At 51.2% G+C, this 24,468-nt stretch overlaps 1 protein-coding gene across 2 annotated transcripts in view; it reads right to left on the bottom strand.

Moving 5' to 3' along the window:
* CALN1 (calneuron 1) overlaps positions 1-22,579 on the bottom strand; it is a 119,000-nt gene extending 96,421 nt beyond the window's left edge. Inside the window, exon 1 of one of the 2 annotated variants that reach the window (XM_054209231.1) lies at positions 22,459-22,579. In XM_054209231.1, coding sequence (XP_054065206.1) covers positions 22,459-22,576 — 118 coding nt within the window. In that variant the 5' untranslated portion in view covers positions 22,577-22,579. The remainder of the gene's footprint in view (positions 1-22,458) is intronic. The other variant, XM_054209232.1, reaches the window with a different exon arrangement.
* Positions 22,580-24,468: the final 1,889 nt, after the last annotated feature.

The raw sequence follows: 24,468 nt of genomic DNA, 5'->3' as shown, positions 1-24,468 counted from the left end.
AAGTATGTCTTGCAAATATTAATCTATTTAGATTCATAAGAAATATAATAAAGAAAAAAAAAAAACCCACCTGGCAGCTCTTGGCAGCTTTGCCATTAAATACATAATTAAATTCAAAGTAAACCTAGTCCCTAGTCTAGATTCCCAGCACAAAGAAACCAACGGCAGGAAGAAAAAGGCTCCAGCCTAATCCCTTTCCTGACACAACTGTCACACAACTCCCTAAATCAAGCAAGGGGACAGGCTCAGAAATGTGCCCCACTGGTTACCTGCTCTGGCAGCAGCTCCTCTCCCCGGGGAAGAAAACAGGTCAAGGACCCTGCTCTAACGCCTGCTCAGCTTAATTCAGCCATTTGCTATGAAAACACCTTCGGAGGGAGAGGACCAGGGGAGCATCTTGCTAAGAAACCAGTGACGAGGGAGCAACGTTTCTAAGTCAGTTCAGAGAAACGAAGTTTTTGAAAGTTGGGGAGGGGGGAAGAAAGTTTCTGTTATATTCCCGCCCCACTCCCGTGAAAGCGGCTTCTCTCGCAGAACAGAAAACCCGCCGCTGGTTTGTGTTGCGAGCTGCGATGCAGCTTCTGCTTGCAGAGACTCCCCGCATCCCTCCCCAGCCGAGCCCGCTGCGCGGGACAAAATCTGCCTGTTATCTCGGAGGCGTTACTACACTAAAACAACATCACCAGAGCTATTAGGAAAGCTGCTGCAAGTTGTGCAGGTTGCCAATAGCTCCAGGGGATTCCACAGTGGCCAAGGATAACAAGGAGGAGGGAAATCCCAGCTGTGCTACTTCCACAGGCTGTATCCCGTGCGCCAGCTGCCTGCGGAGAAGGACTGCGCCCCAGCAGGAGCACACCAGGGCATCCTGGGCCCAGAGGACCACTGCTTCACAAGCACGCAACACGACCCAGGAGGTGGGGGAAGAATAAAGACAGCTACTTGTCCTTCATCTCCACCTGGGATTCTCTTCTGGTGTATTTAAGTAACAGTGCAGAAGAGCAAAAAAGCAGGAACAATCCCAAGCAGGTCAGCTGGTTTATTGCTGTAGCACATCAGCTGCATTCCCTCTTCTGTTCCCTCCCGTCTGGTTCACCACATACGCAGGACTACACCATTCCCAGCAAGGAAGGGCTCTCACAGGGTCACATATCCCCTGCGCTCACCCAAAGCCCGGATGAAGCTCACCTAGGGCAGCGTTTGTCAAGCTGAGTTCACATCTTCCCAAAGAAGGGTAATGAGGAGGACCTGAAACGCTCATGCCAGCCACGGGACAACTACACATCTCCAAGTACCAGCCATGGTTGCGTGTCCACATCTGTGAATGGCGACAACAGGCCAGAGGAGATCTGACACTCAGCCAAGGGCCCATCTTCAAACAGTCCCAAGACTTGCACAAACTTTCGCAGTTCCTTTTATGATCACAGTTAATGTTGTCTGTCCTGTGGCAAGGAGTTCCATGGTTTCATCGTGAAATATGCAATGATCCACTTTCTCTTCTTCTGAAACACCTCCTCCAACTTCCATCTGACGCTTTCCAGCTTTTGTTTTAGGACAGAAACAACTGTTCCCTGTTCTCGTTCTCCACACCATTCACCCACTTTATAGACTTAGATTTAGCATATCTTCAGCTGTGTTCAGGCTGAAAAGTCTTTGTCTAGCTATCACAAAACCCGCTTCATCTAGTCTGTCCTTCCAACTTGGCCCATTCAACCGTTGCTAAACTCTCAGTGGTCATAAGAAACACTGGGCTTCCACCAAACCCTTCAGAAGATCACCAGTCTGTTGCTGAGCCCTTTTCAGTAGATGAAAATAAAGGTGAAAAATAGGAAACCTCCAGGGCCCCAAAACCAACCCCTAAATATTCAAGGTTGAAATCCTGCAGTCACCAGCAGTACTGGAAGCAGCTCACATGGGAAAAGGGGCTTCCCCAAGATCACCGTGAGCAGGTCACCAGGGCTAGGAGCTTGGTCACACCCCTGTACCAACACCCATGAGAGGGACAGGCCAGTGAGGTCCACTGTGAGGGACTGAGATCTCCCATCCATAGGAGCCCTTCTACCTTCAATGTATTCATACACCCCATTACCATATCATCTAAATACCACCCTGCTACCTGCGTTTATGCATCCATGATGCGATGGGGAATGGCTCTTATCTCCACCCCGTGGCCAGCCAAGGCCCAGGCAGCGACAGAGAGCAATACCCGGGCTCCTAAACTAGACACACATGACGGGCCAGCAGCAGCCGTCCACCTTGGCCATCTCCAGCGGGAACCCACCGGACCACTTCCACCAACCTCCCGAGGAGGTGGAAGCAGGCAGCTTGGCCAGCGGCGCCTCCCATGCTGCTCAAATCAACCGATAACAGCCAGACTCGCCGTTTGCAAAATGGCCCCATTACAGAAACGAGGAGAGGACGGAGAGCAGCCGGTAATTGGCAGGGTCTGCCTCTTTCCTGCCTTGCTCTCCCTGTTTTAATGGAAAAGCTGCAGAAACATTCACACTTAATTATATAAAATGCTGTACGCGGTCCCAGCTGCAGGGCCGAGCCAACGTATATCACTTCGGAAAGACATAGTTGCGTAATTTCTGTCAAGTAATTAGCATGCTCCGCAGCACACCAAGCCGAGAGTTTTACTAGCACTAAACAAGGTTAGCAGATTTGTAAACAGCTTGCTATAGAGTAATATTTTTCTGCTCATATCATCTAAAAATATCTTGGGAGAATTTGCTCCAGTACAAATGGCTCTGCTTGAAAGGGTTTAAAACAACAAAAAAGCCGATGATAATTCAGAGCAGGTTTTCGCTTTGTTTGCCTGCCTGTGGCTTGCTTTTCGGTTCCTAACTTCAAACAGTTACACAGCCTAGAGCTTGGCTTTACTAAAACACCCCGTTTCACCAGAAATTAAATAAAAGCCATGCTAACACCTAGCTCCATCCCTTCCCCGCTTCCGACGTGACCTTATGCACGGTCAAATTACAGTTTGTTGATCGTTTTACTGCAGGTCCAAGAGGGCTGGGGTCTCACGTGGTAGTTGCTGTTCCACTGGATGGGAAGGCAGAGCCTCTGCCCCGAGGAGCTGTGGGAGGAGAAGACACCTGGGACCCATCTAAAGCTCACAGAGAGCTCCGTGGCTTCCTAAGTCCTGCGTTAAAGATTTAACTCTTCCTAAGACCTCGCACGTGGCACCCGCAGCCGGCTAATGGCATCCCTCTGCTGAAGGGAGAAGGATGCCCAGATGACTCTCCAGGAATCGAGGCTTGCTGCTTCCCAGCAGCTTGTAGATGACCTGCACTCAGTTTAGAAGGAAAAAGATATTTTACGTCATCTGTTAATGCTTGGGCTCCCCATGGGAGTCCTCAGGTCCTTTCATCTCACCCTCTGGTGCTGAGAAAAAGCTTGTTTTATGCACTCGTACTCTAGGCGAGCTCACCACCATCTGCGGTGCAGACTGAAGATGCTAGCAGGGATTCAAGTAACCAACACTACGTCCCCAGGAGCAGATCCTGACCCCTCGGTTGGGCCGGATCCTCAGCTCCTGACCAGGGTGGTAAAGGAGACGCGTCCCCAGAGTCAGCAGCTACAACGCCATAGACTCCAAGTGGGCAAAGCTGCTGAAAAGACGGCACCGAGAAACAAAGTGTGCCGTACCTCTACCCGCCTGGTAAAGCCAGGGTGGTAACGCTGAATCTGAGCAGGGCTTAAGTAGCTTCACATTCCTGACAAGTGACCGTGCCCTACTCTGGAGTCTCCCAGAGCTCCTTGGAGCAGCCATGGTCTGCTGGGACAGTGCTTCCCTTGGCAGGAGCATACAATAGATACTTGTAAGAGCATCTGTTTTCCCCTTTGCTTGCGCCAGATTCGGCCATTTTAGCAGTTAACTCTGTTGGTTTATTTGGGAAAAAGCAGACCATCGGGAGGTTTGTTATTCCATCCACGCTTATCATTAGGAGGCTGCTAATGAAACCACAGAGACCTCCTGATGCCCGGGAGTGGCAGAAAGAGGAGTACAAAGTGGCACACTTTTCACACTTCATTGGGAAGCTTTATAAATTAATTGGAGTACAAAGTCAGGTCTAATTGATGTTTGTATTGATTGAACTGCTCCAAGTCTTAATTTTGGTTGTAAAACTCACTTTAAGATAGAGCCATTTATAATTAAGACAGGATCTGTAATTAATGGAGTTTTATACTCATAAAACTGCCTCTCTCATCAGTCTAAATTAAACTCCACATGAAAGTTTGTGCAAATTAGATACAGTAGATGCCAAAACTACTTTCTCCAAACTCTTTGCTGTTTTTATTAATGTCAGAACAGAAGTGATTTGGAGACGTGAAAAAGTGATGAAAATTCATATTAGAAGAGGTGACAGCAGGGAAGGGCACCCCGCGGGTGCAGGGAGCCCTGCCACGGTGCGGGACACACGTGCCAAGCTCGTGCAATGCAAACACAGACATCGCGGTCATGTCCAACGCGTGACAGCCGCAAAGCCGTAAGCCGTTTGCCAGCCCCGCTTCCAAAATTAATATATTGTCCCTCTTGCACAATTGCGGCAAAGCCGTAAAACAAACCTGCTTTTAAAAGTATTTTGTTCCGACAGAGTCACGCCAGGCCACCAAGCGCAAGGGGGGGCTTACGGGGGAGGGCTCCCTTGCCTTCACGTGCCGGTGGTTATTTAAATCAAGGGCTGCAACATGCCATGCCCTCAAAGCCTCCTCAGCTGCTCAAGCCGTTAATGAAATTCTCCACTGCTGGTAACTGTGGTTGACCATACGACTCTTTCCAACTTGATCTCATCGGAAATCTTTACAGCCATCAACCACAATATTTACAAAGCACAGACAATTTTGGGCTTGTGGCAAGAAAATACATCATCTTGGACATATGTACATAGATAAAAGTTCCCCAATAAATCTGTTTTCCATGTGCGAGAGTCTGCCTCATCCTTATCTAGGTAATTAGCTATTCGCGTCTTTAAAGGCTCCCGTTTAATTGGGGTTGCTGTTCTTAGTGGAATATCATTTCCTCTTCCCAAAAGCGCTACTACTATTTTTGTATCATTTTCTGGCTGCCACATTCTGGTTTTCCCACTAAAATTAAAAAGTCACTGCAGCACTTACCAAGTATTTATGGCTTGAAGATTCCTACACACGTCCCTGAGACGACATCCATAAAAGCTTGTCACAGCTGCCCAGCATTTTCCCACACAACTTCAAACTTCAGTTAAAGCTCAGGGTCCCTCAACAGCTACTGTAACGAGCTTACACAGGTTGGCTGACTCCCTGATAGCTCGCAAGGATCATCCTTTGGAAATGTCCATCTGTCCCCATGGACAACAAAAAAATCAGGGGTTAGAGGAGTCTCAATGAGCTCTCCAGGTGAGAGAATGAATTGTGGCCCATGCTCACAGCTGCGAACCACACCAGGGTTTCTCCCCGCCTTTTGGTTAAGGTCTGTGTTAGTCCTCTGGATGGCCAGAGCCAGTCCTGCTCCCACCAAGGCCATGGAGAGTCTGAAACCACCATCAGCCAACACAGAGCTGGGGCCACGATGGAGACATGGAAAGTGCCTCTTTGCATGGGTGGGAAGAAAAGGTCAAAGCTGGCGTCAAACCAATCTGTTAAATCCCTCTTAGAGCTAAACCAGACAGGTTCATAGCCCTCCTGCTTCAGAGTTTCTCTTTTTAGTCCATTCTTTTAATTTGTTTTCCTCCCATCCCGTCAAAGCCTCAGAGGCCTTGTGAACAAGCGCTGGAAGAGGTAAACGGGAATGCAGAAAGTTGATTACGAATGAACCACATAAATTATCATACCGGTAATTACCCAAAGGACTAAGGTTCAAAAGAGTCTCTTTCTTCTCCATCATCAATTCTCAGTCCAAACACCCACACCAGCCTGGTGCTGGCCCACTCGCACAGGCAGGCTTGCTCTGGTGCATTACAAACTGGGATGGCACTGGTTTCGTGCTGTCAAGAACTGACACAGCCTTGCCAGCCAGTGGATAAGAGATGTCAGTATTACCTGTGCTCATGTGCGCAGATGGAAAACGTGCTGCTACGTCCCAGAAAGCACCCCATGATGGAGACATGATGTCCCGTCTTTTAGCACTAAATTAGGGATGGATGCTCAGGCTGCGAGGATGAAACTTCCTCTAGGAGCTGGTACTAAAAAGCTTTCCGTTAGAAAGAGAAACAGACTCTAAAGAGATTAGTCAGTCATCCGATTTCTTCAGCTATGGAGCGTGAAAGCCCAGCTCTGTCGATGGGAATTTTGCTCCTTATATCAATGGGATCAGAATTTCACATTTGCAAAATAAGCACGTTTTACTTTGAAGACAAGAAGCCCCTTTCCAAGCTGAAAGCTGCTCTTCCGTTGGCTGGGCAAGGAGGAGGACACCAACCCTTCCGCCTCGCAAGAAACACTTCATGGGCGGCTCCTCCACGCAGCTAAAGAATTGGGAAATTCAGGGACGTGCAACGTTTGGCTGTGAACATTGTTCTGACGGAGAAACACAAGCTGCCAAGGCCAACAAGTTCTCAGAAGAGCTTCTTATTTGCTGGGACTTAACATTGAGATTCCAAACCCAAAGTTGTGTGCTGCAAAGCACCCTGGAAAGCGTTAGAAGGCCCCATAACTGCGCCAAATACCCGAAAAGAGCAGCTTCAGGCTTCCGTTCTTGCAAATAAACACCGCTGGAGACATCACCCAGCGCATTACAGAGTCAGCACTTTCCCACAGCAAAACTCCCGCCGTGCCATAGCAACACGCACAAGGTGTCCATCGGGCACGTATAATCCAGCCAAAAGCCTTGACTCACTGCACCATTACACAGAAGACAATAAACTTGACCTGCAGAAAAAACTCCTCCAATCACCGGCTCAAAAGACACCCTCTAAAAACCCAGAACAGCTAATGATAAGCAGCTTTTAATGGGAGAGGCTGCTTGTCCAATCCAATATCCTTCCGCATTTTTATTATGTGGCCACCTTCCCCTAAAAGGACACATAAGCCTTACCCTTATCGATAAGAGTTACAAAAACCAAAGCCCGTCTCCCGTTTGCTATTATCAGAGCAAAAAAAAAAAAAGGGGCAGGCAGAAAACGCCGGACCTTAGCACAGGACAGCAGGAAAGCCCGAGGCCAGAACCTCCCTCCAGAGCCCTGTATTTAACCAGCCTCTTTATTTGCTTTGCTTCCATTTCCTCGGCTCCTATATTCCACCTTTTATGGTGAAAAATGAGAGAGAGAGAGAGAGAGAGAGAGAGAAAAGAAGATGGGGAATACAGCAAACTAAAGCTATTGAGAAACGAGCCTGGAAGGCAACTGGAATGAACTCTGAAGAAGTCATTAGCTACCTAACCCCTTAAACAGCCCCAAAATGGGGTGGTGGCGGGGGGGGAAGCGCGCTTTCTTTTTGCGTCTCAATCCAAACCCAACCTCGTATAGTTTCACTGCTCAGAAGCTGGGCTGAAGCGCCCGTTCCTCGTGGCCTTGCGAGCAGACGGGGCTCTTGATGGCTGCATCGAAGGAGCCCATGGTCACCCACGGACGTCAAGTTTCCCATCTCAAGGTGGCTCAGTCACAATGCCACCAGTTTTGGGGATCCTCTGCGTCTCGGTCAGGATGGGAGGGATGGCTGCGGGTCCCTGCCCAAACCTCCTCCTCACCCCACCACGGCACCTTGACGACGCCTTGCCCGGAGAAGAAACATCACAAGACGATTTGTCTCCTTGAAGGGCTTTCACGGAAAACACAAATTCGGCCTCTCTGAAACACTTCATCAGCTCGCAGCACCTGCGTGAGCTGCCTGTCCTGGCTCCTGCCAAAATAAAGTGTTTTGGTTCGACTCTTTTACTGGAAGCACGTGACTTGGTGAGCCAAAATCTGCAAGTCTGACACACCTTCAGCCCAGAAATAAGTTTAAAAGCTCAAACTCGAAATGAAACACTTTGTTCTGGAACAGACGAGATTTCCGTCCCGTCCCCACCCCGGGCCAAGCTTCCAATTCCTGGGGAAAAAAAAATGCGAAACTAAAAATGTGCTGATTTGGCTCAAACTGAAATGGATCCCCCTACTTTTTTCTTTTCTTTCTTTTTTTTTTTTTTTTTTAAAAACTGCCGCTGAACTGAAAAAATCCCATATTTGCACAGCTGAGTTCGGAGGCAGCGCCTGTCCTAGGGCTGTTAGCTCTCCTGCCAGCCCCAGAGGGACAGACCCCTGCAGCCCCCACAACCAGGGACGGTGTCACCTCTGGGGCTTGGACAGGGGGAAACCTGAGCCCGCGGCACGTCCACCTCCCCGAGGGACAAAGCAGGAGAGAACGTCGTTTTGGGCGATATCCTCCAACTCTCGCTCTCTTTTCTCATTTTCCCTTCTGCAACACCGAAATCAAATTTACAAAGCGGTGACAAGCTGCATTTAAGTACTTGTGATGGACGTTTCATCCATCAGGCGCATTGGCAAACACAGTTTCGCATTTCAAAGGCAAAAACTACCGTGTCTCTGGAAAGCACAATTTACTCCTTCTGTGCAAACACGAAGAATAAAAAAAAACTTCAAATTTTTTTTTTTTTTTTAACCTTCGGGAAGTAATAGCAATTACAATCAGTTACACAGCCATATTTCTTCCCCCTCCCCATCCCAACCTATTCACAAAATCTCGTGCCGTGGATTAGATTCAGTCGAATGAAAAGTAATGAGATTTGTGTTTCCTGGCAAATTAAAGAGAAATTGCCCCAAAGAATAATCCTAAAATACAAAATACTGCCTCATCCCACATGTTGCTAATAATCTTGTGTTCTAATGGCGTATTTAGAAAGAGGGACTTTTCTTAAACGACATCTTAATGATGTGCATTCAAGAACATGAGAGACATTTTTCCTTTTTTTTTTTTTTTTAAACAGAATTCTTATCAAAATAAAGGAAACATTTTCGGAAAGGCTTTGTGCTGTTCTGCAAAACTAAAGATTGAAAATTCCACACGCTAACATTTTCTGAAAGTTATCTTTCTCGCTCTTACTTGTCTCCTGGTTGATGCTGCAAAGGGCTGCAAGCACTGCTGCAACTCCCCCAGCTGCAGGCAGGACATGGCGTGGGACCGAGCACCTTGCCACCTGTCCAACCCATCCAAACAAAGAACGATCCGAGGGCTGGAGCCCCTCTGCTGTGAGGACAGGTTGAGAGAGTTGGGGGTGTTCAGCCTGGAGAAGAGGAGGCTCCGGGGAGACTTTCCAGCCCCTTCCAGTCCCTAAAGGGGCTACAGGAAGGATGGGGAGGGGCTGTTTGCAAGGGCATGGAGCCATAGGACGAGGGGCAATGGTTTAAACTAGAGCAGGGCAGGTTTAGAGGAGACATGAGGAAGAAGTTCTTTACACTGAGGGGGGTGAGACACTGGCCCAGGTTGCCCAGAGAGGTGGTGGAGGCCCCATCCCTGGAGACATTCAAGGCCAGGCTGGATGAGGCTCTGAGCAACCTGATCTAGTTGAAGATGTCCCTCCTTACTGAAGGGGGTTGGACTACATGGCCTTTAGAGGACCAACCCAACACGTTCTGTGATTCTATAATTCTATGATTGCAGACTGATGTTTGGCCCTGCCTACTCTTCCCTCTGCTGAATGGTGCCAGGACTTTGCGCACCGGGTCCCCGAGGACCCCGAGGTCTGCGACCTCATGTCACGACTCATTCTGAGTGTCGCTTCATGCGATGCTCCCACGGCTCCTGCTGCCTGTCCCACCAGCACCACCGCAGTCCCTCTCCGTCAGTCCTCCCAGCCGGGCCCAGGGCACGGCAGTCATTCAACGTGGAGACGAACTGCAGACCAAGGTGGACGGTGAGGTCCTGGCTCAGCTCATCCTCCGCAAACCCACATGGTGCAAGGATCACACTGCCCCGGAGCACCCCTGGCTGAGCCCCCTCTGCTGCACCCAGAGCACAGCCCTGCGTGGAGCAGCATCGCCCAGCGATGCAGGGGATGCAGGACCTTGGGCCGACCTCAGTCTGCAAAAAAAAAACCCCAGCACACTTTTAACTCATTTCATTTGGAGAGTGAATAATCTGAGCCAGATTGGCATCTTCCTGAGGAGCTGCAGTGCTTTCAGCCCGTGCACCCTCCGCGGCAGCGGCTGCTCTGGCACCGAAGGCTCACAAAGCATTTTATGAACTGCTCCTCTCTGCCTGGCTCCAGTAAGCTTTGCTGCACGCCCTGTGCTCCTGGACACATCCCTGACATCGGAGCGGAGAATGAGCTGTAGCTGTGCCTGCACCCAGGAGCGTGGCTGTACCTTCCCGGCCATCGCTGGCCACGCTGGCCCTGCGCAGCACCCACCTCCTCACAGCATCACGCACACCCTGGGAGATTTGCACCCCTTTGTTTTCACGGGCGGGCAGGAGCTAAGTCTGACTTCAAAGGGTTTGTTCTGATCCTCTTTGATGGCGCCAAAGCCAGTCAGGCTGGAAAAGGAAGGCTTCCCTGCTGGGCTCCCACTCCGTCCCCCTCGACCCATCTGGCTGGCGGCTGCGGCCGCAGCCTCCTGCGAAAGCCAACAACTGCTGCACACGGCGCTGGCTGCCAGCGCGTTTCCCTCCGGGAACAGCGGAGCCAGCACTGGATGCAGCTGCCCATCCTCTCGCCTTCCTTTCCATCTCTGAAATCTGCCCCCTGCCCCTTACAAAGCATTTTGTAAGGGGCATTTGCCGGCCTCCTGCATTTGCCGGCCTCCTGCCGGCACCCATCCTGCCGGTCCCGCTGCCACCCCCCTCGCCTCCCGCCTTCCCCAGCATCCAGGGCAAGTCCTGAGAAGGAGTGTCCTTCACAGAATCACAGAATGGTAGGGTTGGAAGGGACCTCTGGAGATCATCCCATCCAACCCCCTGCCAGAGCAGGGTCACCCAGAGAGGTGGCACAGGAACGCCTCCAGGCGGGGTTGGAATGTCTCCAGAGACGGAGACTCCACCACCTCTCTGGGCAGCCTGTGCCAGGGCTCTGCCACCCTCACGGGAAAGAATTTCCTCCTCATGGTTAGGTGGAACTTCCCATGTTCAAGTTTGTGCCTGTTACCTCTTGTCCTGTCACTGGGCACCACTGAGAAGAGCCTGGCCCCATCCTCCTGACACCCACCCTTTCAGTATTTATAAGTGTTGACAAGGTCCCCCCTCAGTCGTCTTTTTTCCAGACTGAAGAGACCCAAATCCCTCAGCCTTTCTCCATAAGAGAGGTGTTCCAGTCCCCTCAGCATCTTGGTAGCCCTTTGCTGTCCCCTCTCCAGCAGTTCCTTCTCCCTCTTGAACCGGGGAGCCCAGAACTGGACACAGTGCTCCAGATGTGGCCTCCCCAGAGCAGAGGGGGAGGATGACTTCCCTCCACCTGCTGGCCACACTCTTCTTGATGCACCCCAGGATGCCATTGGCCTTCTTGGCCACCAGGGCACATCACTGGCTCCTGGGCATCCTGTTGGACCACCAGGACTCCCAGGTCTCTTTCAGCTGAGCTGCTCTCCAGCAGGTCACCCCCAACCTGTCCTGGTGCGGGGGGTTATTCCTCCCCAGGTGTCGCACCCTACACCTGCCCTTGTTGAATTTCATGAGGTTCCTCTCTGCCCAGCTCTCCAGCCTGTCCAGGTCTCTCTGTATGGCGGCACAGCCTTCTGGTGTGTCAGCCACCCCCCCAAGCTTGGTGTCATTCCACAGCCCATTCCATAAGCCCGGCCTTTGGACCTATTTCTCATCTCAGCTGGGGCCGAGAAGGTCTCAGGACCCACGACTGGTCAAGAGAAACTGGGAAACAAAGATTTCCAGCCAGAGGGAGAGGACAGACAGGTCTGTTTGTTTAATTAACCGTTGTCTGCCTCCCTCATCTGGACTCGCACCCTGCCGGGTGACTTCTCGCTCTGCCAAGGCACTGGCCTCCTCCTCAGGAAGATAAATGCACGTTGTCGTAAGCGGGGGCAAGGGGCCGGGATTGCGAGCAGCGCTGGCGCAGCAGGCTCGGGCAGAGCAGCTGGGGTGACGGATGCGCCGCGGGGCCGAGGATGCGGCTGGCGACCGCCCAGCAGATGGCCCGACAGCCAAACCAAGGCTAGGAGCACTAACCTTGACATCGCAGTGCTTTGTATGGCATTGAATCAAAAAAAAAAAAAAAAAAATTTCAAAAGAGCCAGGTGAAACCCACTCCGGATCACTGAGTTTCTCTCCCTGTCATTTTTGCAGTGGCGCTGTGCCAAGACAGTACCCTTCTGTGCCACTTCTCCCCCGTGTCACCGACAGCCTCGGCTGTGACCACAGTGGCATGGGGCCTGGGGGAGTCAAAGCCGTTGCTCACGGGGAGCAAGACCCACAGATGATGCTTGACCCAGAGGTCTTGCGGATGTATTGCTGTCCTCCCCCTTCACAAGCGTCGCCGCTGCTAGGTAAACCGAGGCACAGAAAGATCAGTGATGGCCAAAACATCCCGGTGAAGAACTACAAATGGTCTCCTGCTTCTCCGTATGTACATCTGACTCCTAAACCTCCTTATTTAGGGGGCAAACCTATTTCTGCACTTTCCCCTATAGCGAGCGCGTAGCCGCAATGCAGAACAGAGGCTTTTTGCAGATGTTTGCGCTTTGGGGAGGTGGCTGCTCCGATGGAGGCGATGGATTCAGGTTTGCTTATGGCTTGCTGTGATTTGATTAAAGCCGACGCGCTGAAAGACACAGTGAACCAACACAGCCTGGCTAAAATAGCGGCCTCCACAACCGGGAGGAGCACCTGACAGTCCCCAGCATCATGACCACAAAAAGGGCATGGGCGCAGCTTGCAGAGCGTCACGATAACCTCCAAATCCTCAAGTATTTAAAATCATGGTAATCGAAGGAGGGACCGGCAAAACCTAACGCTGACTGACTACAAGACACCGTCTGCGCGAGCAGAGACCTGGCAGCGCTCACCAGACCCTCAGCTGCATCCTGCCCCTGCATTTTGCCACCATCCACGCCAGAGCTCCGGTCCCCGCTGCTGGGATTCACCGGCATGCTGAGCCAGTCGTCTTCCAAATCGCTCTAACGGCAGCTTGTCCGCGTCTTTTTCAAGCCCATGCATCAGTCCCCGAGTCCAGCGTCAACAAGGAGGCCCCAGGAAATGAAATAAATAGCTAGCCGTTTGCTTGGCACTCAGCGCCACGGAGGGGATGTCTAAGGCAGCTGAAACCCAGGCCAGAGTCTGGGTTCTTGCCTCTGTCTGTGCAGTTAAATGAGAAGAAATGGCTTGTCAGGGTAATTTTCAACTGGGGACCAACTGCTTGACTCTCCAGAGCTGCTGTGGCTCCCTCAGAGCTGAGGTTTCCCCAGTGCCCCAGCCCCGCGCTCAGGAAGGAGCCGGACGGCTGAGACGTTTCCACCCAATTCAAAAAAGCAGCACCATCGCCTCCATTTCTGGGGTGGAGACGATGTTCCCAGGCTGCTTCAGCCAAAAATCTCTGTTCCCATGGCACTGCCGGCCCCAAAAGCCACGGACCTGGGTCAGAAATTGGTGTCTGCCTCTGCAGGGAAGATGCTCTGGACAGACTGACCGCATCCCAGACGAGCTCACTCGGAGCTGGACCAGCAAGAAAAGCTTTGCTGGGAGGTGGCCACCCGGCTGGGCGTGCAGACAGTGTCCAGCACACCCAAACCCCGCCGTACCCACAGCTCTCCTATGCCTTCATCTGAAAATGGGGAGCGTTTAGTCTCCTTGGCTTCCAGTCCCAGGGTGTGTGCTACATCCTTACGGGTCTGGGCTGCAGTGATCCTACCGTGGTCCCCGTCCTCCCATGCACAGCTAAAAGCTGCTGCCTAGGGAGAGATTTGCAGAGCAATAAGGCAGCAGGTCAGGATGAGACCCCTGAGTCTACTAAGTGTCAGCGATGCTTACTAGAATAGGAGCGACTTGCTAAAGTCAGGGTTTTAAGGCAAGGGACTGAAAGAACTTGTAAAATTAATGATCCAGCCTAGAAGCTTGCATAAAAAATTAAAAATCCATATTAAAATCTGTATAAATGTGTCGCAGCAAGATTTAAATGCCTTTTAAAGCATGTTTAGCTCTTGATCTGAATTTGCTCCGTTCCCGTGGCCCGAGGCGACGCAGGCGGCGAGTTATCAGCTGGCTCCACCGAGAGCCCGGCTTGCAGGCGAACCGGCAGCGCCCGAGACGGCTGCAAGGAGCGTCGGCCCCGCACGATTCACGGCACGTCAGGGAGCACCGAAGCCTTGGCAGCACCTCTGCCGCGAGGGACAACCAGCAGATTTGGAAGGAGGCTGCATCCCTCTCCCCAAACCCACCTTCTTCTAGCTTCAAGAGGCTCCTTCGCGGAGGACACGATAAACCAGAAACCCTCAAGCCTCTGACCAAGGATATTTGAATTTCCATCACTAGTAACTCGCTTGCTCGCCAGCCAGTTCCTATAACTGTGTCAGCATAGCTGGAGTTCAAACAATCTCTTTAATTGTTGTCCAGATGGTGTCCCTGTAATTCTAATTTGTTGGCAGCCAATCTCATTTTATTTATACTCTCTTGCTGTAAGGACTCTTTCCTCGGAGACGATGCTGGTGCCTGTTCTTGTATTTTGGGGGCAGGGAGCACAGGCGACACATCCCCCCTCGGCAGGGGGATGTGGGACAGGGGGACAAGCCCCTCTGCGAGCCCTTCCCAAGGCTGAACCCAGAAAAACGTTTGTCCCCCCCGGATAATCAACCTGCCAAAGCACTGGCGCTTTGTACGGGGCTTGGGCTGTAAAGCGTTGGAGGGTGGAAATACTTGCTGTTCTGGAGTTTTTCCCCCAGTCCATAGCTTTCTGCCACCTTCCATCTTTTAGGGCTGCAAAGACGGCCCAGGGGCTGGAGCATCTCTGTGCTGAGGAAAGGCCGAGAGCCCTGGGGCTGTTCAGCTGGAGAGGAGCAGACTGAGAGGGGATCTCATCAATGCTCAGCAATAGCCAAAGGGCAGGTGGCAAGAGGATGGGGCCAGGCTCTTCTCAGTGGTGCCCAGGGACAGGACAAGGGGCAATGGACACAAACTGGAACAGAGGAAGTTCCACCTAAACGTGAGGAGGAAATTCTTTCCCGTGAGGGTGGCAGAGCCCTGGCACAGGCTGCCCAGAGAGGTGGTGGAGTCTCCGTCTCTGGAGACATTCCAACCCCGCCTGGAGGCGTTCCTGTGCCACCTGCTCTGGGTGACCCTGCTCTGGCAGGGGGTTGGACTAGATGGTCTCCGAAGGTCCCTTCCAACCCCTGTGATTCTGTGAGTCTTCCTCCTGAGGATCTCTAGTGCTGGAGAAAACCCAGAGCTGATCTTCCAAGGCCCAACGGTCCCTAAGGCAATGCGGCAGCTAAAACCCTGAAGACATGGTCTTCCTCTCCAGTGAAACCTGGAGGAGCCAGATCTCCCTGTGCTCAGCCACTCTGGGCCGCCAAACGTTATCATTGCCCGTTTGGGCTGGGAAGTGCTACTAATTTCAGCGAAAAAAAAAAAGCTTTTCTGGAGGCCAAGAGTGAAAGGTGGGTGATACTGGAGCTCGGTGGACGTCTGTCTGTCTGTCTGTCTGCGGGACACGGGACGACTCCGTGCGAAGCGGGAGAAAGCTCCCCCAAGCCAGCGCAGGGCAACTGAGCCCTTCCTTCCAGGTGCTCTGCAGCGGGATGGGGGTCTCCCGCCTCCTCTAGTCAGTGCCGACACCTGCAGACGGCTCATGAGGCTGGGGTAGACCCCGGGGAACCATAACCCTCCATCTCTCCCTGGGTGAATTCCCTCGGACCTCAGCAGGGCTGAGCCAGTGTTGCAGCCCGGCACGGGCAGCCCCAGCGTCTCCACCAGCAGCTCCGCTCCTCCACTGGACACGCACCGTCTGGAGGAAACGGGCACCTCGCAAGAAAATAATACTCTGCAGAATATTAATACTGCGCCGGTTTTTATGAGGTTTTAAATGGAGGCTGCTTCATACCTGAAACTGCCGAGTCCCAGGGAAACCCACACTGTAATTAAAATACGGAACTGGGAAATGAGCAGAAGGAGCTCAGCAGAAGCGAGAGATACAGCTGCTTCTGTCCGCAGAAGAATCTGCATAGTGATGCCGCAGTTTTATATTCAGAGACACGAAACACTATTAAAGCCCAATATAAGACATAAATTATTCCATTTCCAGCCACGATCACTCACAGTGGAGACACTGGGGATAAACCTCTCTTTAAAAAGAACTCTGCAAAAGAGAAAACAAGCTTTATACAGTTTCATCCACTTAATTAACAGGCTGCTTGCAGTGCTTACACCGAAGCATGGACTTGGGAGACCCGTGCACAAATCCATGCGCAGAGCGATGCTCTGCGGCCATACCCCAGCACGCTCCCCCTTGCTACATGTCTCCTGTCCCAGGAGAATATCCTTGCGACTCCTTCCTCACCAGCAGGATGCTTCTTTAATTCTCTTTCCCCTTTTCCAAGTGTTTTTTTTTTCCTTCTCACGGACACAAAGCTGAGCGGAGCGGACTCAGCCTGTTGCTGCTCCATGAGTCAGTCAAGTGACTAATGCCTCTCTCCCCCCTTGGGTTTCCCTCCGGGAGCACATCGCTTCTCCAAAACACCGTCTGATCTCACCTGGGACACCAAAGATAATCAGTCTCAGCTGCCGACACGGCGCAGCCAGCTGGCTGTGGAGGCTGGAGGGAATCTGCCTGCCCCTTTGCCTTCTGCGCCCATCAGCGGGATTAAAATCTCGGCTAGCAAACAAGCAGACCCGGAGAAAAATCAACACCTGGGGAGAGATACGAGGAGCCGCGCAGCAGCCCCGACTCTCCCGCAAGCAAGGGACTGTTTATCAAGCCTTTCTGATAACACAAGAGTGAACTAGGATCTGGATCAGCCGCAATCCTCGTGGCTTACGGGGTTTCTGCAAAATAACACCCCCCAAACGGGACTGCCCGGTGACAGGGCTCGGCAGCATCACGGTCCCTCCCTTCCCAGGGTTTACAACATCATCTCAGACACGCACAAGAGGGCAAACGCCCCACATTTTGGCCCTGTTTTCAGAGGCAGGGCCAGGACGGCATGGCTGTGTTTGCGATGGGGGGCTATTTTACCCGGTGGTAAAACAGTCGGACCCAGCGCACCACCGGCGCCAGGACTGACCCCCTCACCGTGCTGCTGGGACTCTAGAACCAGCTCCAGCCCCAACACACCTTCAGCCACTTGGCATCGCCTGCCTTATTGGCATGCGGGAGACAACTGTTAATTTCGAATCCATATGGGGCATCATTTAACCGTGCCCTTCAAATTATTCACAGAATCTTAGTGGTTGGAAGGGACCTCTGAGATCATCGAGTCCAACCACATAAAAAAAAAAAAAAACCACCACACAAAAAAAAAAGCACCCACCAACTAAACTCCACACCCACAACCCCACACACAACACCCCACCACAAACCAATAATCATGGGCACTAGAGCATGCCCTGAAGAGCCATGTCTACACGTTTGTTACATACCTCCAGGGATGGTGACTCCATCACCTCCCTGGGCAGGCTGTTCCAGTGCCTGACCACTCTTTCAGGAAAGTCATTCTTCCTAATATCTAATCTAAATCTCCCCTGCCGCAGCTTCATACCATTTCCTCTGGTCCTGTCGTTATTCCCTTGGGAGAAGAGGCCAACCCCTGCCTCTCTACAGTTTCCTTTCAGGTAGTTGTAGAGGGCAATGAGGTCTCCCCTCAGCCTCCTCTTCTCCAAACTAAACATGCCCAGCTCCCTCAGCCTCTCCTCGTAGGACTTGTTCTCCAGACCCCTCACCAGCTTGGTGGCTCTCCTCTGGACATGCTCCAGCACTTCAATGTCTTTCCTGTAGTGAGGGGCCCAAAACTGAACACAATACTCGAGGTGAGGCCTCACCAGTGCCGAGTACAGAGGCACGATGACTTCCCTAAGAGCTGTTTCCCAGTATGGGCTGGAGCCGCTCACGGTTGACTTTTGCACAGGAGCCCAGGAAAGAGCGACCCAGTTCAGAGCTTCTGCAGGTGGCAGACGGGTGGCTGCTGGGAAGAAGCAGAAACCAGGTAAAGCACGTCCTGCGACGTGGTGTATAATTTACAACGATAGAAAAGTCCCCTGGGGAGGGACGTCCCCAGGTTCCTGCCCTGAAGTCTACTGCACCCCGAGCTCCTGCGGCCAGCAGCTTTGTCCCCATTTCGTGGGTTGCTCCGCTGACATCTCCAGTTTCAGGCAAGTGAAACCAGGCACTGGCATTTCCACTCTGGATCTCAACCTTAAGGACTGTATCAAGCCAGCCAGGTTGACGTCTACAACCACAACGACGAAAAATAATAGATCTCAGCCTAGAAAAAGCCTTGTAGGTACCACAGACCCCACCGGGGGCAGGGTCCGCCTGGTCTAAGCGCCAGCTGCCAACAGCTGTCCTGCTGCCCCACAGCAACGTCTCCTCCTGCACGGACACTGCTGATTTCAAAGGAATCCGGGTCAGGTAAGGATTTATCAGGATGTCTTTTCTGGACAGAGAGCTGCTGCTGTGGCTCCCATTTGGGTTTTCGTTGCAAGGCACCGACTTGCACGCATTTCACGGACGCTTTTTTGCAAAGCCTACTTAGAATGCATGTGCCTCCCTTCAGGTGATATTTGTCAGATTCCTACTATGGAAATGTTTTTACCTCCTGACAATACCCTTTAGATAGTGCCTATGGAGGTGGATGACTCAAGCTTGACAGGATGATTTCCATCCACCATTTTTTTATTAAAAATACTCCTAGCGGTTCCTAATGTGAAGACAGAAGCTGGTTTTTAAAGGGATGCGGAAACCACAGAGCAGGCACAAATTGTGCCACAATTTTATGTCAGCCAGCAATAGCCAGAAAATCTATATGTAAAACAGCTCCTCCCAGCCTTAATTTATAATCTCATGCCTAGAAACTTGCTAAGCATATGGCAATAACATCCATCCGAGACCCCATCGTACTTCGTGGTCCCTAAGAGACAGGTTGTGGATGGCCTGCCGCTTTCGACTTCGTCATTTACTTGATGTTACAAAGTTAAGTAAGGCCTAATATAGCTTTCTGCGAGTTAATTCCCTTTGTGATGGTGACAGCTCCTAAAAACCCTCACGCTACTACAGAACCGCAAATAGCAAACACCGCGGCTAGGAATAGACAAGCCATCAGCAGAGTGACCTGCTATCTCTCCAGCCTCTTTCCTCGCTGCCAGCATAGTATTTAAAGCAGGATGGAAAAAAACAGAGCGGAGTTGAAGCCGACAGATGGCTGATGCAAGTCGGAAAAGTTTTCAGAGGAGAAAAATAACCGGTCGGAGAAGAGGCAGAGCAGCACCCTCAGCACACCGCTCTGAACGGCGCACGCTCGTCCGAAAACCCGGACTCCTTCCCCCTTATGTTACTTGAAGTCAGAAATATTTTTCGTTTCCCCATCTCCGTGTTATCCTCCACGCACCGCCCGCGGGCTGCAAACACGGAGCGTTGGTTGGTGTTGACCGCAGGGACGTGCCGGAGCCGGAGGCGGGCTGGGGGGACACGCTGCCTTCCAGCCCTGCAGCATCCCAGAGCCCACACGTGCAGAAACCCTTCCCAAAGCCTTGAGACACGCAATGCTAGACGCGGGGGGAAAAAAAACCAAAATCTGCTGGAAAAAACCCGACACATCAGGCACTTGTTGGAGCCTCGAGCGCGGGGAGGCATTAGAGAAAATTCCCACCGACTTCCCCAGCTTCAAACCTTTAATAATTTAATACATGTGACTGGAATTTCTCAATAGGCTGGAACTCCCCGGGGACCAAAATCTCATTGAAAAAGAAACCAGGGAGAATTTGGCATCTCTTTCCCAGCCTGTAAGATTAAATGCAAATATGTTATTGGCATCGAGCTATCACAGCTTGATACATCCACAAAGCTCACATACACTGACATTAACTTCTCAAGGAAGAACATTTTGTTACTCACCCTGAGATAGTTTATGCTTCAAGGCAGAAAGACTATTTCTGGTTTGGGTTTGGGCAGTCAACAGCGGCACCTTCACCAGATACCAGCACGCCCGGGCACTGACCTAGTCTTAGTGACAAAACACAGTAAGATAGCGGCTGCTGACCTAATATCACATCTAATTTCCAGCGACTCTGGTAGCTGGCACGTGGAAAAGTATCTCCAGCTTCTTATGCTGCTTTGGCTTTAGCAGCCATGAATGAATTCGGTACCACTTCTGTGTTTGCAGGTGGAAAATAATGGCCTGAGGTTGAGCTCTTCTCTGCTAGGCTAAGAACTGGGGCATATCTTCACGGCAAAGACACAAAGCCCTCGAAAAATAGGTGTTTGTAAAGCAAAAGGCTGTCAGGAAGAAAAATAACTAAATTCTAACAAGGAGCCTGTGCTTAACAGGCAGAGAATAAATGGATGATTAGTTAAAGAGCTCTAACCATTCTCCGGAAGAACGAGGGGGGATACTCTTTGTGAGCAGAGATGAATGAACTCCGCTGCTCTCCCATTCAATAGCACACTTATAATGGGGCGCCGGCCGCATCAAATGGATGCAGCACTCGCATTAGCAGCGACTCGGCTCCTGCCTCCTCAAAAGACGGGCTCCTCGACACCTCCTTCACTTCATTTGCCGTTAATTAACGGAGATGATCCGCAGCCTCTCGAGTGCTTGGGGAAGGATGGGGGGGTCTGCCTGTGGGGCTGTGCCCCGCTGCCTCCGGAGCTCCCCGGTGGGAAAGCGATGGCGAGGGGGCTGGCGAAGCTCACAGAGCACCCGACGTGGCTTGGGCTGGCAGCAGGGAGACACGGAAAGGATGGAAAGGAGACTGGGCTTCCTTCCCACGCCCAGCCGCAGGCCGTTTCCATGCAGACAGCGGGGGAACAAATCAAGGACAAGTTTCCCTCGTGCAATGGCATGGCCCCGACGGCGGGTTGCAGCCCTGATGCCACTTGAATCAGCTCTTGACAGTCGTCTGCAAATCTCAAAGGCAGTTAGAGCAGACGTGCTGCAATCAGGGTAGGCATGGCAGAAACCCCCTTGTACTCTGCGTTTGAAATAAACTGCGAGACCTCGTCCGACGTCCTCCGGTCTGCTCAGCCGACCCCTGCCATCCCAAATAGGCACAAAAGCTAAGCTTTACCTGGCGACATAATTTGCCATCTATAGGATGCAGAGAAGCTGAGCCAGCTCAGATCTGCTCGCCAACTCAAATCTCCAAGCGAAGCTCCTGTAAACCAGGAGAAGAGTCCAGCAGATGCCTCTGCTGTCCCTGGGTGCCCAGGTCTTAGCCAAGCTGCCCTGAAAGCGGTTTCTCACACGGCATCTACTTGCGTTCAGCACACACTCATTGGGAAGAAGACAAGCAGTTACAAATACACAGAAAACATTGTTTGTACTCAAGATCAGTTAATGCAAAGCTCGCAAAACCAAATCCAAAGGTTCTAAGTTGACAAAGGCATGAAAACTAAGGTCCGATTTACCAAAGCAGAGGTGAAAAGGAGGAGGGTGGCCAGAAATATTGGCCTTCTGTTTTGCCAAAATGGCTCCGACCTGTCCTGGAAGGACCGTTTCCACCTTGCACCATCCCCTTGCTCATTTCCTCATCAAGTTCTCCATTGAGACCACTGATTATGATCGCGGCTTGTACCAAATGTCCGCTGGGAAGCAAACCAAGAGCTTCAGTTTGTTCCGCAGCCCTCAAAGACCAGCTGTCAACAATATTAACTTCTGCTTAGAAATGACCCTGGTGAGCCACAAATTGCCTACAAGAGACACCTTCCCACCACAAACCAGACTGGGAGTCTGCCTGGCCTCGCATCCCGTCTGCGGGGCAGGAGGGATTAGCAGCAACCATTTTCTAGGGAGGAAATTATGGGATCCCACAGGCAGCAGATGCGGACAGCCTTCCTGATAGCCTTTGCCAGCCAGAGGCTGGTCTGTGCTCCCAATCACTGACCCGGAAAAGGGAATTTTAAAGCTCTTTCCAGCTTTTTATGCCACAAGCCACCTCCGTGCACCTTGTTACACTGAAACACAGAGAGAAACCTCACTTTTGAAGAGCCACAAAGCAAATGAGAAGACTTGCTAGGAAGACAGATTCAGCTCTGCAGGTTCCCAGGAAAGGCTAAAGACATCTTTATAAAAAGACATTAGCCTAACTTTTTCCTCTCGCAAAGTTTTGCCCATAAAAAGCAGCCTTTGTCTTTCAAAAAGCTGCCTTATTTCTAGGCAGAAGGACAAAATCTGAGGCTAAAATCAGTCTGCGGCTCTCAGCGTAACTTTGGTCGGGGACCTCTTCTTTGTCCCTGATCTGCTGAGCCATCTCGCTTCTGACCTGCCTTTTGCTCCTTGCTTCACGGGGAGAGTACCGAGAATACCGCCGGTTATTGCACTGACAATGCCGCAGAGAAGGTGAAAACGAGCCTTTCCCTGCTCCCAGCCCCCTTTGGAAAACTGCAAGGACGTTGCTCACCATCCAGTTCCTCCACGGAGATATTCGCTAGCTGTTCGCTGTCGCTGCCAGCGGAGAGTGAGCGGTTCAGGTAGTTGCCTTTGTACAACAAGCCAGCTGTTACATGGTGGAATGGCATCTTCTCCCTGGGCCCAAGAGAAAAAGGAAGAGAAAGGTTTATTTTCATTATTTGTCTTTGTTTTGTTTGAAGAGTACAATAGCCTGCCTTGAAAGAGTAGCTGGACCAAAGCATCCTACACGAGGGAACGTGCATTGAAGTCGGGCGCGTGACTGATGGGTTGCAGATTTTATTTAGTGCCTAAGACAGGAGCTAAATAAACAAACAAAAAAGCAGCAGCTTCTTCTTTATGCCGAACAAGACAGAACAGAAGTGCCTTAGGACAATATGAGTTTCTAGCACTCATTCTGCTGCATTCAGCCTAGAGATTTGCTATTTCATACTAATTACATAGTGCACAGGGGTCTACATAGACACGCAATTAAAAAGTCATAGCATCCAGCAGCAGGACTTTCAAAGCCACGCGAGGGTCTGGACACCAGCTCTCAGACCCCGCGCCGGAGCGTTGAGACCCCTGAGATGGTCCAGCCCCCTGGGCCCGGAGCATCCCTGCTGAGCGAGACCCACATCGCGCTGGTGCCTCCGCTCCCGATGTCAGCGGCCCTCGCCGCGAGAAGAAAATTCACATTCGAGCAGGGCCCAACAAAGAACATTTTCATCTCGCAACTATGACAGCTAAGGAAAAATACTGCTCGATGGGAGGCTGTAGCAGAAAAGTGTTTGCAAACTTAGCAGGTATAAACACCGCAGCCTAGCGAAGGGCAGCCATCTGCACAGACAAAAGTGGAAATTACTGTCAGCAGCACTTACACATTGATTTAGGATACACAAGAAAGAGGCGAGACTGCCAAAGTCAATTGAAATATTAAGAGGAAGATTTGTCATACCCTGGGCTGGTTTCAATCAGCGTGGCCCCATCATGGGCCTACTGCGTTTTATACTGTACGTTTCCAGCAGACATAAATCAGCAGAGTCAACAGAGCCACCCAGACATCGGCCGAGGATGTGGCCCGGGGTCTCCGCAGGGGCTGGAAGGTGGCCAGGACGCGCTGGGCAGCACGGCTTGGAATGGGCCATTAATATAAACTTATACGGCGACTTTGGCAGATCTCACTCAACGCCAGCGGGGGACACAGCCCCTTGGAAACAAACTCCAAGGGCATTCTCACTCCAGCCACGCCGGGACATCAGCTTGCTCTGCCATAAAGAGATAAGTGCCACCTACTGAATCCTTCTCCAGCCAACACTACAATTACAAGGATGATCTGTCTCTTACTCAGCCATATGTTCTTACCACAGTCAATAAAACAAATGTATATACACATATTTCATTAAGTTTGTAACAAATGCCTTCTTGCCTCACCAAGTTAGTAAAAGCTTTAATAGACTCACCAAGAACAAACTAAACCTCGAGACACAGGAAAGGGAAGAAGAAAAGCCATGAGGTTTCTCTCGCACTGCTCAGCAAGCACCTAGAATTTCTCTCGCAGTAATTATGTAAATAAATCCTAATCGTAATTTTAAGTATTTTTATTTGGGAGCCACTTTCTTCAGCAGCACATTAGAAACCGTAAACAAGGTTTTCTTTTTCATTAAGCCTATCTGTAATTTCCCAGCACTTGCCAATTAATGTATTTCATTCTGATATATTGCTCGCTCTGACATATTGCTCTGCACTAAGAGGGGAATTCTACCTACCCAGAGGGAGACACACAGGCGATGCCGGCTTTGGGACAGCTCTAGGTCCCGACAAGCAGGGCTGGAGAGACACTTCCAGCCCTTTGCACCGACTCCAGGAGCTCCCAGTCCCACCACAAAGGATTTGGGCAGCAACCGATCCACGTTTTCTCTTGATAATCACACGCCCAACAGAAAAGCAATTACACTGATTTTTCAAAACCCTATTAAATTGAAGGGACTTAGAAATCTAACACCTGCAATGGCCCAGGCGG

The sequence above is a fragment of the Rissa tridactyla genome, chromosome 7 (genome assembly GCF_028500815.1).
Source record: "Rissa tridactyla isolate bRisTri1 chromosome 7, bRisTri1.patW.cur.20221130, whole genome shotgun sequence".
Lineage (NCBI taxonomy): Eukaryota > Metazoa > Chordata > Aves > Charadriiformes > Laridae > Rissa > Rissa tridactyla.
Note: the sequence above shows the minus strand (reverse complement) of the source record. Positions and strands in the feature narration are given on the sequence as shown.